This window comes from Nuphar pumila, chromosome 2 (genome assembly GCF_984573655.1).
Source record: "Nuphar pumila chromosome 2, dmNupPumi1.hap1.1, whole genome shotgun sequence".
In the NCBI taxonomy this organism is placed as follows: Eukaryota; Viridiplantae; Streptophyta; class Magnoliopsida; order Nymphaeales; family Nymphaeaceae; genus Nuphar; species Nuphar pumila.
Genome location: NC_143250.1, coordinates 148,308,671 through 148,325,056, shown reverse-complemented (window position 1 = coordinate 148,325,056; position 16,386 = coordinate 148,308,671). Strand labels below are relative to the sequence as shown.

At 36.2% G+C, this 16,386-nt stretch overlaps 1 protein-coding gene across 1 annotated transcript in view; it reads left to right on the top strand.

Annotated features, from left to right (window-relative positions):
* LOC149847601 (cullin-associated NEDD8-dissociated protein 1-like) overlaps positions 1 to 15,363 on the top strand; it is a 52,706-nt gene extending 37,343 nt beyond the window's left edge. Inside the window, exons 22-29 of the mRNA XM_089997118.1 lie at positions 4,009 to 4,257; positions 4,343 to 4,528; positions 4,713 to 4,859; positions 5,208 to 5,324; positions 5,405 to 5,573; positions 13,932 to 14,009; positions 14,098 to 14,236; positions 14,895 to 15,363. Coding sequence (XP_089853244.1) covers positions 4,009 to 4,257; positions 4,343 to 4,528; positions 4,713 to 4,859; positions 5,208 to 5,324; positions 5,405 to 5,573; positions 13,932 to 14,009; positions 14,098 to 14,236; positions 14,895 to 14,991 — 1,182 coding nt within the window. The 3' untranslated portion in view covers positions 14,992 to 15,363. The remainder of the gene's footprint in view (positions 1 to 4,008; positions 4,258 to 4,342; positions 4,529 to 4,712; positions 4,860 to 5,207; positions 5,325 to 5,404; positions 5,574 to 13,931; positions 14,010 to 14,097; positions 14,237 to 14,894) is intronic.
* The last annotated feature ends 1,023 nt before the right edge of the window (positions 15,364 to 16,386 follow it).

Below are 16,386 nucleotides of genomic sequence, written 5' to 3'. Positions count from 1 at the left end.
CATTTGACATGTCCTTCAAAGTCATCTCATATTATAGTAGCTTGGCCTGTAAATCCTCAAAAGATGGTAAGTCTGGTAGACACAACAGTGAAGTTGAAATTTTGGCCTCAATCCATTCAATGTCTGTCTAACTTTATCTTTATCTTTATCTGCCACCTTGTATCCCACTACTACTAGTTGATCACTGATGCTCTTAACTTGGTTTAATTTCTCCATTATAGATGTAGAGCCCTTGGTAAGCAATTGAAATTCACGTTGAAGGAATGAAATCGTAGCCTCTGATATCTGAGAGTAGGTTTTCACCAACTTATCCCACAGTTCTTTCGCTGAACATTCATCTGGAATTCCTACCAACACCTCTTGCGATAGAGTGGAGGTGATAAAAGCGAATGCGGCTTGATCACGTTTCATCCAAGTCTCGTATTTAGGATTTGATAGTTGCTTTATAGAGACAGCTCTATTTTCATCCTTAGTTTCTTGTATGACAGATTCTGGAGGAGCTGAAATCAATTCATCCAGGTGTCCAGAAAGACCTTGACTCTTAATGAATGAAAGGATTTGTCGTTTCCAAGTTAAGAAGTTCGAATTGGTAAGTTTTTCAGAAATAAGTTGACCAAAAAAGTTAGATGATAGAAAAGATTGAGAAGAGGAATCCATGACTGGACAGAAAAGTTTTTTTTTTAGAAATAAGTTCGATCTGATTTCATCAAAAGAAGACTTTGAGTCTGATTCAATCACTGCACACTGTAGACAGTAATGTGATAAAATCGTGTGGGCAGATTTGCAAGTCTACACACAGATGAACACGAGTTTATCCAAGTAGTGGCTCTGATTAAGAAAGAACGAATAAGATGCCAATCAAACGTCACTTGAGAAAAATAAATTGATCAAACACTAGATCTGAGTATATCGGACGCTATGTGGGAAATAGAATTCAACGTGAGAGAAAAAATCAATCAGACGTTAGATCTGAATGTGTCAGATGTCAGATATGAAAGTACCAGACGTTATACCAGAAAGAGATGTTGATCTGAATATATCAGATCTGGTTCCCTTTACTTGAAAGAATACCCAAATCTGTTTACACACAGATCTGCAATAACAGAGATAGAAATAGAGCGATTTTAAGAAAGGAGAAGAAGATTTCAGAAAAGAAATGAGATGAAGAAGACTTAGAAAAGAGAAAAGTTCTTTCGAGACACACCTTCCGGAGGAAAATCCAGCCCAAGGGTCAGATTTGCTCTGATACCATGTGAGAAATCACCAAAACCTGTTCATAAACAAGAAAACACAGAGAGGAGAGAGAATGGAACTGAGTTTCACGTATTCCCCTTAATGAATAGGGGCGTGATCTGATTCTATTTAATATAAAGCAATAACCCTATAACCCTAATACACAGTTTACAATAATACCCTTATATGTCACAGTTTACAATATTACACGCCGGACAGGTTTATAAATATGGGTTGGATCTAGATGCTGGTTGGATCCAGATCCTGACCCAAACCCATATATAATGTATCATACTCTAATATCTAGAATTATAAATTAAATACAAACTTGTATGTATGGAGGGTAAAATCTGGTACTGAGGGCATAATGGAGTGTCCAGGTACCATAGCTTACATGTTTGGCTATGTCCTGAGGTTTCCTGGAATATGCAATATCAGCTATGTCCAATGGACTCACCAAAGAGGCCGCCACACCCAGGTCGACGTTACACGATGCGGGTGAAGGTGTGGTCAACCCGCACCTAGGGTTATCTTTGATTAAAATAGACTCGGTCAACTTTGATCGAGCACATTTTGGTCCATTAAAAAAAATTAGGTGGGGGGGGGGTTGTATACCTGGATTTTAGCCTTTCAAAGTTTAAGAAGAAGAAAAGAGGGGTAGGGGCTCAACCCCTCCTCCATTGCACCCTTCTCCTCCTGCGTCCCTTTTAGCGATCCCACCATTCAGGTACATACCTCTCTCTCTCTCGTGCTCTGCCTCCTCTATTTCTTCTCTTTCTCGCTCTCCTCTTGTTCTGCCTCCTCCATTTCTTCCTACTCTTCTGCTTCTCCTCTTTTTCTGCCCCTCCTCCATTTCCTCCTCTGTTGCATCCACACAGTCTCTCTCTCTCTCTCACTCCCCCTTCCCCTTTTTTTTTTATTTTTTTATAGTTTTACAAGATCTGGCGCAAGCAAGCAGCCAGGTGTTAACTGGGTCAGACTAAGGTTTGATCCAAGTTTGGGTCTGTTCTGGATCAGATTGACCTGGATCTGTTTAGACTCAAGTCTGATTCAGACTTGGGTCAAAGCTACCCAGATCTGAATCAAACCTGAACCTGTTTTGGCCCAAGTCAGACTCAGTCTTGTGTCAAAGAAAACCTAGGTCTGAATTGAACCTGGGCCTGTTGGGTTTGCTTTGACTCAGTCTGATTCAGACCTGGGTCAAAGTAACCCCAGGTTTGAATCAGTCTGGGTATACATACCCAGGCCTGTCCAATAATATATATATATATATATATATATATATATATATATATATATATATATATATATATAGGGTAACTGAAATGTGCTTACCAACCAAATATGTTTACTGGTATAAACCAAGATTTTCATAGGTTTTTTTACATTTTTTTCGAAAATTTCACTGTACGGATGTGATCTAGACGCTTGGTTTTATAGAAACAGACTCTTGGATCATCCAATTACGATATATAAGGCTTTTAAGGGTTGAAAATCAATGGCTTAAAATTTTCATAAATATTCAGGCATAAAAATCAGATTTCTTGATCAGATTACGATGAATCAATTCCTAGCAAATGGACCACACCGAATGCATCTGGGTTAGATTTGTAAAAAAACATATGAAAATCTCGATTCATACCAGCAAACATATTTGGTTGGTAAACATATTTCAGTTTCCCTATATATATATATATATATATATATATATATATATATATATATATATACGAAAACCCGTATCATCAAACGAGTTTTTGTCGAACTTGGGTCAGACGGGCGGCCATGCGCTGCTCGTCCAAATTTTTTTTGCCGCGCGTCCAATTTTTTTTTATTTTGGACCTTTTAGCAGTGGTTCCTGACCGCCGCTAAAACTCGTTAAATCACAAAAAAAAACTGCGCCACTGATCGCACGCGCAATCGGCAGCACACAAGTGTCTGATTTTGAATGCGATCAGCAGTGCACAAGTTTCTGGTTTTAAATCGGATTTTATAGTGTTTGACGATACTGCCTGCTATATATATATATATATATATATATATATATATATATATATATATATATATATATATATATATATATATATATATATATATATATAGCTGTGCCCCCACACCCAAGTTTTTTGAAAATGCTGCACCAGCACCTGCATCCGCACCACACCTATGTAACATAGAATATCAGTATCAGTATTGCATTATCTCAGCCCAGATCGGTGCGTCTAAGTGAAGTGCCTGTTACATACAAGGAGTGCTGTTCAAAATGGGTTGCCAGATAGGCACCTTTTTCTAACTCTAATGTTGGTTGGGGGGGGTTTAATGGGGGCAAAAGTAATAATTAAAAATAAGATATTTTGGGAATCTCGCAATATTATTGGGATTAGTACGTTTTTTTAATGTATTGCAATAATATCATGAGATTTTCAATATATTCACAATATTTGTCATTATGATTGAAAAATGCGGGTTGAAAGTTCAGTTATTCTTTTCATGACTTATTTAACAATTTTATCTCATGCTTAATTGCTTAAATATATATTATTGGTAGTTCACTAATTTCTATGGAATGCATAGTTACTAGTTCAAAGTATTTATTTTGACTAGAAAATTTATATGATGAAGTTTAATTGTGTCCATCTGTGGTTTCATAGGTGCTCATATTTGTAAGCAAAATAGGAGTATTTAGAGCCACAAACCCATCCATCTCTCTCTCTCTCTCTCAAATTACTTCTGATCTTTATATATTGGATTATATTCTTTCTATCTGGTTTTCAGGCAAAACAACACCTTTCGTTACTGTGTCTAGGAGAAATTGGAAGGAGGAGAGATCTTAGCTCACATGCAAACATTGAGAACATTGTTATAGAGTCATTTCAATCGCCTTTTGAAGAGATTAAATCTGCAGCTTCTTATGCATTGGGGAACATTGCTGTAGGGAATCTGTCAAAGTACCTACCATTTATTCTGGATCAAATTGATAACCAACAGAAGAAACAGTACCTTTTGCTCCACGCTTTGAAAGAGGTAGTTGTCATTATGGTATGAACAACTTTGATCCATGTAGTGAATTTGGCTGTCTGAAGTTGAAAATCTTATTATCCTTTTGCAGGTTATTGCAAGACAGACAATAGATATAACTGGCCAGGCAGAACTGGAAGATAGAAATGTTGAGAAAATTCTTAAATTGCTCTTTACTCACTGTGAAAGCGATGAGGAGGGAGTTCGCAATGTTGTGGCTGAATGTCTTGGGAAAATTGCTCTTATCGAGCCTAAGAAGCTTATACCTGCACTAAAGGTCCTGTATCGTGGCTTGTCTAAGTCTTGAGTGAGAGTGTCATACTTGTCATTGTTTAGCTTGTTGGTTTCCAGGTTTCTGAGATACTGTTTTAATATGCAGATGTCTCTGTTTTTGAGTTTGTCAATTGCTTTCAGGTTCTAATGTTAATGTTCATCTTTCTGATACTTCTTTATCTGTCCAGGTGCGAACAACCAGCCCAACTGCATTTACTAGAGCTACAGTTGTGATTGCTGTAAAATATTCTATTGTTGAACGTCCAGAGAAAATTGATGAATTTCTATACCCATCCATCTCTTCTTTTCTGATGCTTATAAAGGATGATGACAGGGTATGCATGTGATTTGTTCTCTTGAAAAAATATATCATTGCTCTCTGGATACTGTATCTTACACCTTGCCCCATGCTGCAAATGGTGTCTGATCCTTAATTATCCGGATCCAGCATAAGCAGATCTGGATATGGATTTGGATGGTTATGACTCACAAGCTGGTGCAACTGGGTCGAATGTGTCCTGGTCTTCTTTTGCTTCAATTCTTATGCATCTTCCTTTGTGATATATTTCAGCCTTACTGCATTACATTTCATTTGACTTCCATTTGGTGAGCTTTTATGCTTGATCTTTGATTTGCAAAGATTAAATAGCATAAATTTTCTTTTCTTTGCCATTCCTCTGCAGCATGTTAGGCGTGCAGCTGTGTTAGCTCTGAGTACAGCAGCTCATAATAAGCCAAACCTTATCAAGGGCCTTCTTTCAGAATTACTTCTGCTTCTTTATGACCAGACTGTGGTTAAGGTATGAACATATTGTTAGGTTGAATTTCTCATGTTTTCTTCAGCGATAAAGTGTTAGTATTTTTCCTTTTCCTGATGCAGCAAGAAATGATCAGAACAGTAGATCTTGGTCCTTTTAAGCATGTTGTTGATGATGGTCTTGAGCTGAGAAAGGCGGCCTTTGAATGTGTTGACACATTGCTTGACAGTTGTCTTGATCAAGTTAATCCGTCATCTTTCATAGTTCCATACCTCAAATCCGGTTTGGACGGTGCGTATTTGATGCTTCAATCTTCTTGCTGTCAGTCCATGTGCCATCCATGTTTTGTCCACACCAATGTTGTAAGTATCGTGCCAATACGTATCGTTACTATGGGGTTTTCCGATACGATACACACCCGTATCTTACGATACACTATGATACGGTGCGTATCTTAAGATATGCTATAATCCAGTTTAAATGCACTTTTTTTGAAAACATATAAGGCTCCTTGGGGCTAGTTCATATTCATCCCTAAAGAGCTTAAGAGTGATTTAGAGAGATTTTTTTCCAAAAAAAAAAAGATGATGTTGATGATACTCAATGATCGACTTTATCTAATTCATTTTTGTTTGAAATTTTAAAAAAATTTGTTATGTTAAATTTTTAAGCATTAAAAAAACAGTTTTTTTGTTTATGTAAACACACATTATTATGAATCTTATGACTTATTAGCTTAGATTCATTATTTAATATGCATATTATTTTACAGTTTGCATTTTTCTTGTGAGATTGCCATTTATAACATATTATCTTGATTATTTAATGTTCGAATTCGATGTGTTATTGCCATTCATGGCACAAAATTGTTTTGATATGTAATATTATAATTTTATTTATGCAATTCATCATTGTTTGATGATGTCTTATGCATCTCATAATGACTTAAATGCTTCAAATACTTTTATAAATTGAAATACTTTTGTATTTGAATACCTATAACTTTTGTAATTGAATACTTTTGTAAATTTGAATGGATATACAACTTGTGTAAAGTTATAATGCACTTTCTGTTTGTATGAATATTAAAGCTTAGATGTATATATGTAAATTTAAATGTATATACTTGTGTTATTACTTTTGTGATTTGAATATATAATTTTGTAATTGAAATTTTAAATGAATGTTGCAGCTTGTGCGAAGGTAAAAGAACAACCTAGGTAAGTACCTCTCACCAAATTTAGACTCTTCCTAATGGCAAGAAATAGGGATAACACATTGTTATGAAAGAATAGTCATCAACACCCCCTAGATTGTCGTTAGTAAACCCAACACCGATGATAAATTGTCATCAATGATCGAGGGTTTTCGACAACAATCTGGCCCTTTTTGTCTAATTTTTTCTACTAAATCCTACTTTTTGGAATTTTTAAACATGTTTTTAACTATCCTAAACTTGTTTTTTTTATGATTTGAGCCTAAAAATTCAAGATTTAGCATTGATTTACCCCCAAAATCTGATTTGGGGTTTTTACATACACTAAAAGGTCACCCTTCTATTCTACATCTAGTGTCCATTTGGTGTTCGTGTCCCTACTTTACAAAAATTTCAACCAACCTAGCCTAGTCTAGCTTAGTGCTCAGATCCTTATCTCACCCCCTTTTGGAGCTCATGCCTAGCCGAATTGTTGTTCGTGGTCTCTCACGCATGTCAATAACGTAGGAAGGGCTACTTAAGCTAGAAGGTGAGATTCAGTTCACTTTTATTGTTCATTTCATTTATTTGTTGTTTTTTTATAAGTATTGAAAGCCCTAACATTACAAGGATGAGGGTCAATAGTAATGATTTTTTTTATCGCAATTACTCTATTTTTTGTCGCTATTGGCCTATAATGGCGAGAATTGTCGTTGTTAAGTCACTGTAAAAACTGGTCATTGTTGTCTAATAATGGCGATGTTTATAAGTCACCGTTAAAGGTGACCCTACACCAGTGAGATTGCTCGCCAAAATTAGAAACACTAATAGCTGCGAGGTAAACTATAATGGCGAGATTGTTTTAACGGTGAGATACCCTATAACAACGAGATCTCTGGATCGCCGTTATAGGCTATCTATAGGTTATAAAATTTCTATGTTGTCGTTATAGCCTATAGCGGTGAGCATTAACTCATTGTTGTAGGATATAACAGGAAGAATTAACTTGTCGTTATAGGCTAACCTCGCCTGTAACGGTGAGATATGAATGTCGTCATTATAGGATATTACAAATTAAAAAAAAACCAATTAGTTTAAAAAAAATTATACTAAAAAATATACACTTCAACAACACTTCAAATACACTAAAATTAACAATTAAAACATACATTCAATAAAAGCATTACACTTCAAACATTCAACTTTAAAGATACATCCTCAAACATTCACTTTAAACATATATTCAACAAAAACTTCAAATACACTTCAAAAAATAAACATATACTTCAAAAATACAAACCTCATACGTCCTCTCCAAGCCTATAAGAAACACACTTCAAATATAAACTCACTACATATTCACCAAGCCTACAACAAACACACTTCAAATACAAACCCCTTACACTCTATTTCATCATCTCCAGTCTGCAACAAACATATACACTATGTGATTTTATGGTTATATTTTATAGAGCTGGGGTTAATGCTAAGTTAGAATTATGGAGACAGACATTGGAAGCAAGAGGTTTTAAGTTGAGTAAGAGTAAGACAAAATATATGGAATGTCGGTTTAGTAAGCAACGAAGTAATGATAGGAGTGTAGTGAAGCTTGGTGAGCAAGAAATACCGGTGGATGATTGTTTCAAATATTTGGGATCTATCATTCAAAAGTATGGAGAAATTGATGGAGATGTAAATCATAGGATAAAGGTTGGGTGGATGAAATGGATGTAATGAAATGGTGGTCTTCAACAAATGCACAAATAACTCACAAACAAGTGTCTATTGGAGACACTACAAGCATGACCCTTGAAAGGGTATAAAAGGAAGAACACTTGAAAAATAGATAATACTTTATTCATGAACAAAATGCTTAAGAAGCATGGATGATTTACATTGAAGGGGTTCACCCCTATATATACAAAAAAGTGGAAGAGTGAGGAGAGCTCATTTTGAGCTCTCCAAAAGAGACGTTGGATTCCAACGTCTCTTAATATAGCTGTTGGACTACAGTCCAACAACATTTATTATTATAGCTGTTGGACTATAGTCCAACAACATTTATTATAGCTGTTGGACTACAGTCCAACAGCTATTTGCACAGTCAAGTTCCAACAGGAACTTGACTGGATCAAATATCTAGTTTCCATTAAACTAGATGCTAAAAAAGAAAAAAAAGAAAATAATAAAAGAAAATATAATAATATTAAATTATATATATATATATATATATATATATATTACAGTTTACATTTTAACACTCCCCCTCAAACTTATGGTACAATGAGCGAAAGTTTGTCTAAGAGGAAGTGAAATCTGGGAGCAGCGAGAGGCTTGGTGAAGAAGTTTGCTAATTGATATTCTGATGTAACATATGGCAGATCAATGGTTCCATGTAAGTATTCTTCTCTGACATAGTGACAGTCCATCTCAATGTGTTTAGTGCGCTCATGGAATGTCCGGTTGCTTGCAATGTAGATCGCACTTTTGTTGTCACAACTCACAACACATCTTTGAAGCTTGCGTTGCTTTAGCTCCCATATCCGCTAGCAATCGTCTGAGCCAAACAACCTCCATAGTGGTGGTTGCCATGGCTCTGTATTCAGCTTCGGTGGAGGAAAGAGAGACTTTCTGCTGCTTCTTGCACCTCCACGAAATTAAGGTTTCACCTAGGAACACACAAAAACCAGTAGTTGAGTGTCTATTATTGGGATCACCTCCCCAGTCAGCATCAGTATATGCAATTAAATTTAATGAAGATGAAGCAGACAAGAGTCCTCGTGAAAGAGAGGATTTTAAGTATCTAATAATACGCAAAATCGCTCCCATGTGCACGGAGGTGGGAGCATGCTGAAACTGACTGACTGTATTAACCGCATGAGTTATATCTGGCCTAGTAATGGAAAGATAAGAAAGAGCTCCAACAAGCTGTCTATAAGGAGTAAGATCATCAAGAAGTTCTTCATCATCAATTTTCATTTTAACATTGACAACTTATGGAGTGTCTACTTTCTTATCATCTGTAATTCCAGACCTGGAAACGATATCAAGAGCAAATTTAGATTGAGATATCAAATACCCCCGAGGGGAATAAGCAACTTCAATGCCTAAAAAATATCTTAATAAACCTAAGTCAGTCATTTCAAAGTGAGTTTTAAGAAGAGATTTGATATTTGCAACTCTCTGTTTGTCGCCTCCGGTGATGATCATATCGTCCACATAGAGAAGAAGAATAATGATGTCTGCATCAGATTTCTTAACAAACAAAGCAGTGTCAGTTAAACAAGGTTGAAAACCAATATCAAGCATAACATGACTAAATCGGTCATACCAGGCTTTTGGAGTCTGTTTAAGACCATAAAGAGCTTTTTCTAGACGAAGAGCTTTACCCTTAGGGATACTAATACCAGGTGGGGCTTCCATGTATACTTCTTCAACGAGATTCCCATTCAGGAAAGCATTTTTGACATCCAATTGAAAGATAGGCCATGTTCTAATGGAGGCCAAGGCTATTAAAGTTCTAACAGTGGTCATACGGGCCACAGGAGCAAATGTTTCTTCATAATCGATGCCATACTCTTGGGCATATCCTTTTGCTACTAAACGGGCCTTATATCTTTTCAGGGTCCCATCACTTTTGGTTTTGACTTTGTATACCCACCTACAACCTATAGGTTTCTTACCCGGAGGAATATCTTGTATCGTTATTGGCCTTTTCTAGTGCATCCAATTCTATTTTCATGGCTTCTATCCATTCTATATGATTTTTTGCTTGAGAATAGGATGATGGTTCAACATATGATTGTATTAATGTAATGGCGGCCCTATACGTGGGTGAAAAAGATTCATAAGACACAAATTTTTTTGGAGGTTTAGAGATTCTAGACGTTCTTCTAGGTGAGATTTCAGAGTATTTTTGTAATGCACATGGAAGATTTTGCTCTCTACGTTTTGAATATTGTAGACTAACATCCCTATGGATTTGCTCTTCATTATCATCATTTTCAACAACAATAGGACTTTGATCATTGTCAAGGTCACATCCAACATCACATTCATTGGATTTTGAAGTTGGATCAATTAAAAACGAGTATTCAGTGACATCCTTGGATTTTTCAAATTCAAAGAAGCTTTCTTTTTCCAAAAAAGATACATTTCTTGACACATATAATTTGTCATTTTGAAAATCGAAACACCTGTAGCCTTTTTGATTATCAGCATATCCTAAAAAGGCACATGGGATTGCACGAGGAGAGAGTTTGTCATTTCTGTTGGTGAAAACAAAACATTTGCATCCAAAGACTCTTAATCTAGAATAATCTGGAGTTAAATTAACAAACTTTTCTATTGGAGTTGTATTCTTTAATGAGGAAGATGGCATCCTATTAATGAGGTAGGTGGCAGTTAGGACCGCTTCAGCCCAAAAACTTTTTGGAACTTGATTTGCAATTAGCAATGTCCTAGGTTGAAGTGCAATTAGCAATGTCCTACGAAATCCTTAGATCTTGAAGTGCTTCCGCCTCGATTTCCGTGCCACATTTACAAAAGGTGTTTCATCACCTTGTTCTTGGCTCAAGAAGATTTGTTTGAAAAAAAACGAACTTGTGCTACAAAAAATTTTGGTTTTGTATCCTCTCTTATTCCTTTGTCTACTCTTTTTCTTTTCTTTTTATTTTTCTCTCTCTCCTCCTATTTATTCCTCTCTTACCCTTGTAAAAGATGGATGACAATGATAAGATCACCATCATTCCTATGAAGCTCTGATACCATGTAATGAAATGGTGGTCTTCAACAAATGCACAAATAACTCACAAACAAGTGTCTATTGGAGATACTACAAGCATGACCCTTGAAAGGGTATAAAAGGAAGAACACTTGAAAAATAAATAATACTTTATTCATGAACAAAATGCTTAAGAAGCATGGATGATTTACATTGAAGGGGTTCACCCCTATATATACAAAAAAGTGGAAGAGTGAGGAGAGCTCATTTTGAGCTCTCCAAAAGAGACGTTGGATTCCAACGTCTCTTAATATAGCTGTTGGACTACAGTCCAACAACATTTATTATTATAGCTGTTGGACTATAGTCCAACAACATTTATTATAGCTATTGGACTACAGTCCAACAACTATTTGCACAGTCAAGTTCCAACAGGAACTTGACTGGATCAAATATCTAGTTTCTATTAAACTAGATGCTAAAAAAGAAAATAAAGAAAAAAAAGAAAATAATAAAAGAAAATATAATAATATTAAATAATATATATATATATATATATATATATATATATATTACAATTTACATTTTAACAATGGAAAAGTGCAACTGGAGTGTTGTGCGATCGTGGTTGAAGGGAAAGTTTTATAGGATGACTATTAGGCCCGCTTTACTATATGGTACGGAATGTTGGGCTACCAAGAGACATCATATTCAAAAAATGAGTGTAGTTGAGATGTGTATGCTTAGATGGATGTATGGAAATACAATAAAAGATAAGATTCAGAACGAGGAGATACGTAAGAAGGTAGGCATTGCACCCATTGAAAATAAGATGAGAGAGAATCATTTGCGGTGGTTTGGACATATTCGGCGAAGGCCTAATGATGCTCCAGTTAGAAGGATGGAGAAATAGGAAAATATATTAGTTAAAAGAGGTCGGGGTAGGCCTAGGAAGACTTGGATGGAGATGATAGGAAAGGATATGAATGCTTTGAACCTCACCGAGGACATGGCATTGGATAGAAATGATTGGAGGAGAAGGATTCTTGTGGAAGACCCAGAATGATTTTCTTTTTTTGGTTCATATCGCCGACCCCAATTGTTTTGGGATGAAGGCATTGTTGTTGTATTTTATAGAATTTGTCATTGTTTCATGTGCTATGATTTTTTTCAAGTTTTTTCTGATTTTTCTTGATTTTTTTGATTTTTTTTATTAAAATTTTATGATACGATACGGTACATATCTAACTTTGGGCCCTACCGATACGGGTTACGATACGATACTTACAACCTTGGTCCACACTGACCTGTTTAGCTTATCTTGCTGTACTTGTTGAAGGTGTCACTTGTGTATGAGGTTTCACCTATTCCAATATGAACTTGATGGTTTGTATAAAAAGATGTCTTGGTAATATGGTGACTTCTCAGAATCAAAGAGTAGGGTTCAGTGTTCAGATTATACACGAGATACAAGTATATGAGTAATTGAGTATGTTCATACTCCAGATGGATTAGTTATGGGATGGATGATATTGTTCCCTTGTTGCTTTCACAGGCTGATTCATGCTTTACCCTTGAGTGATAAACGTCGATTTTTTTGCATCTTGTCATTGCAGTTATCATTGTCATTGTGACAATCATGTCTTACCCCCAGGCATAAGCCTAATCACTTTTTCTGATTGATGGGGCAAGAGATTAATCCTTGAAGAATTGAATTGAAACTCATTAAACAAGACCTTCTTTACAACATCCAATTAGTAACTTTGTAAATGCAATACTTAAACTGTCATTAGAGTAGTTCTCTTTCTTTTTCTCCAAGATGAGAAAAAAAAACAGAAATTCATTATTTAGGGAGTTCTTTTTCCATTAATAAATCTTTCCAACTTAGAGAAAAAAGAAAACTTAGATTATTGATGGTCAGTCGGAATGGCAGTGAAAAGGCTTGAAGAACGTCAAACAGGAAGCCCAGTGGCTACCTTCTTTTGCTAATAGATTCTTGTTCTTGTGGTTCATGATTAGGTTCATGAAATGTCAAATGTCATTCATCTGTTAGTTGATTGACAGTCTTAACATATCTACTATGCATGTGTAAAGCACTAAATAGTTAAATGTATTTTTCTGAAAAATCACAAGGGTTGATATGATCTGTCATATTCTCAAGCTGCATTTGATTTTTCTTTTTCAACAGAACAAGAAAGAATGTTCTTATAACATGTACATATTTGTTATATGCCAAATTCTGACTATGATTGTCTGCATCTGTCCATTTACTTTTGGAGCAATTATATTTGTATCAGTATAGTGGCGCATGATAATTTTCTGTCAGTGTCATGGATTTGTGTTACTTCCAGATTCTAACTTTGAGTGGTGCAGGACCTACAATTTAGCTTAGACAACAGCAAATAACTACTATTTGAGCCAATCGGTAGACTCAGTACTGACAATCATGCTCTGAGTTGTTTCTGTCACCTCAACATGAGGAAGTCTTGAGTAGTTTGTATGTTTTATTATTTTCTGTATGTTAAGGTGCCATATCCTGTTCTGGTGTCATGTTGCTTCGCGATCTCTGAAAATTTTCTTCTCTTTTTATTTCGGCAAAGGGCGGTCCCTGAAATTATAAATTGTGTTCATCTTATGGACTAACATACTGATGCTGTGCAATCTCTATGCATTATGCCTGTTCTTTTTCAAAGTACCATGTCCATTGAAACATGATTTATGTTGCTTTCAGATCATTATGATGTCAAAATGCCCTGCCATCTTATCCTCTCAAAGCTTGCTGATAAATGTCCATCTGCCGTCTTGGCAGGTAACATGCACTATACCCAGGGTCAATCTATTTCTTGTCTGATGCATGCATACTCTCCCCTCACGGCTCGTTTTCTTTGCTTTTGTAGTTTTGGACTCATTGGTGGATACATTAGAGAAGACAATAAATCACAAGCCGAAGCAAGATGCCGTTAAACAGGAAGTGGATCGCAATGAGGACATGATCAGGAGTGCTCTTCGAGCTATTGCCTCCTTGAATCACATAAGGTCATGTTATATGGTCTTAATTAAGATACTCTGCTTCACATCTACTTTTTCTCCCTCGTTCTAATTGTAATGATCATTTGGCCATATATAGCTTTCATGCTTGTAAATTTAACTTTTTTTTATTTGGAAGTGTGATATTTTGACATTTTTTGTTGCTTATGATAGCACCTCTGCTCTATTGCATGAGAGCTATGATGGCTATCACATTTTTTGATTCAGGCACTTAAGGGTACTGTGCCATAAAGTTACTATTACAGTTTGCTATCTTGTGATTCCAGTTATTATAACAATCTCATTTCAAGCATGATTTACTGGAATTTCTTCACTTTTGAACTCTTGGTGATGTTTGAGTTTGGAGGCTAGACTTTGTACCAAAATGAGCACCAACAAGGAGCAACTTAGACTTTGCTGGCTTTTTTTGCCGAAAGGGTTTCTGTAACCTTTGCTCTTGTGTGTTTGATCATAGCTCAAGGCCTTGGAAACACTAGGGTTATGCTTCATCCCGATCTACGACCTATAGATCACTTAGAAAATTAAATCATCATGCCAACAACTTTTTTTCTAGTTCATTGATGGATTGTGTTCAGATGACTTTTGGCAAGGTTGTTTTATTTCTGTCAACCAGTTTTCTAATAAAATCTAATTTGATTTTGTGCAGTGGTGGCGAGTGCAGTCCGAAATTCAAAATACTGATGATCTCAATTATGAAAACTCCGATCCTTGCAGAGAAGTATAATGCAGTTCGGCATGAGTGAGGCTCCCTTGACGCAGCAGCCGTCTTGGAGACAGTGGCGTTGTTAATTGATCATTTGTGGAGCTGTGGTAAGCATTACTGCAGTCATTAAGGGAGAATTCTGACCGGCACATGAAGTTCCCAATGCCACACAACCGCCACAAACCCATAGTTTTTGTTTTTATTTTGCTTGTGCGCCTCTGCAGGTTAGTGCACACGAGTTTGTTTTTTGTTTTTTCTTGGCATTTAGTTGATTTGCTTTTAGGTTTTCTCTTTTTTGTCCCATAAAAACTTTTGGGTGACTGCAGATAGCAATTGTTAATGATGATCAAAAGAAATAGTTGGCATGTAACTCAATTGCTGGTATTTTTGTAAATGAGCCTTTTTGTTTTCACCCCGTTTTAGTTGTTGATCGTTCACTTGTGTCCTGCTGCTTTGTGGAGATCCTGAAATGTGTGTGAGAGAGAGATGCTAAGAGTTTATGTTTGGAAAAGAGGTATTTGAAGGGAATTGGTGGAATGATTTGGATGCAACTAAGACAAATATGATTTGGAGAGAATGGAGTTCCCTTTTTCTTTCCTGTGTTCCAAGAATTTAGCTTACAATTTCTTTTGGAGAAGACTCGTGAGAGAAAATGAACAATGAGTTTATGTGAAGTTTTAAAATTGGCTGGCTAGAGCTTTGGAGGAGAATCTGAATTTTGTGTGAAGGAATTGACAATTACCTCCTTTTTGTGAGGGGATCCAGGACTGGGAAAATGAAGAATTGGTAGGGGTAGATTCCATGTTTTTGTCTCTCCATTTCCTTGTATCGAAAAAAATAAAGTTTGAAACTTTAGATGTCCCTCGTAATCTTTCCATTTTCGGAATATTAGAATCTTGGTATCTAACATCAACAAATTAGAAACCTAGATGGTGGATCCAGGTGAAGAGGTGCTTTTTATAACCATGGTCTCATGTTTGCTTGAGTGCGGATCAGGTGCAGTCCCATTGCACAAATTCAATGTGCCGCAGCGCCTTATAATCTTCTTCTGTTTTTCACCCTGCCAGAGTGGGGCCCGAGTCCAACAGCAGATTGATGGTGACCTGGTACAGCGGCACATTGCATTTGTGATATGCACATGATCCCAATTGTGTTGGGATCCTGTGCGGTGCCGGACCTACCTGCTGGTAGCCAATTTTGTTTGAGCCAAGGGCCAGGTCATGTCTAACTTTTGAATTTAAAATGGTTTCGAGGTTGGTCCCCTTTGAGCCAAGGGGCTGAGAAGGTTATGCATGTGATCGTTGCGATTTTTTTTCTTTTGTTTCTTTTTAGGAGAAGAAAGTGAAAAACTCTCGCAAGGTCTCACTTGACCCTTTTGAAAATATATTTTGAAATTACTCACTTTCGTTTTGAAATTTATGAGAAAAGAAAAAGA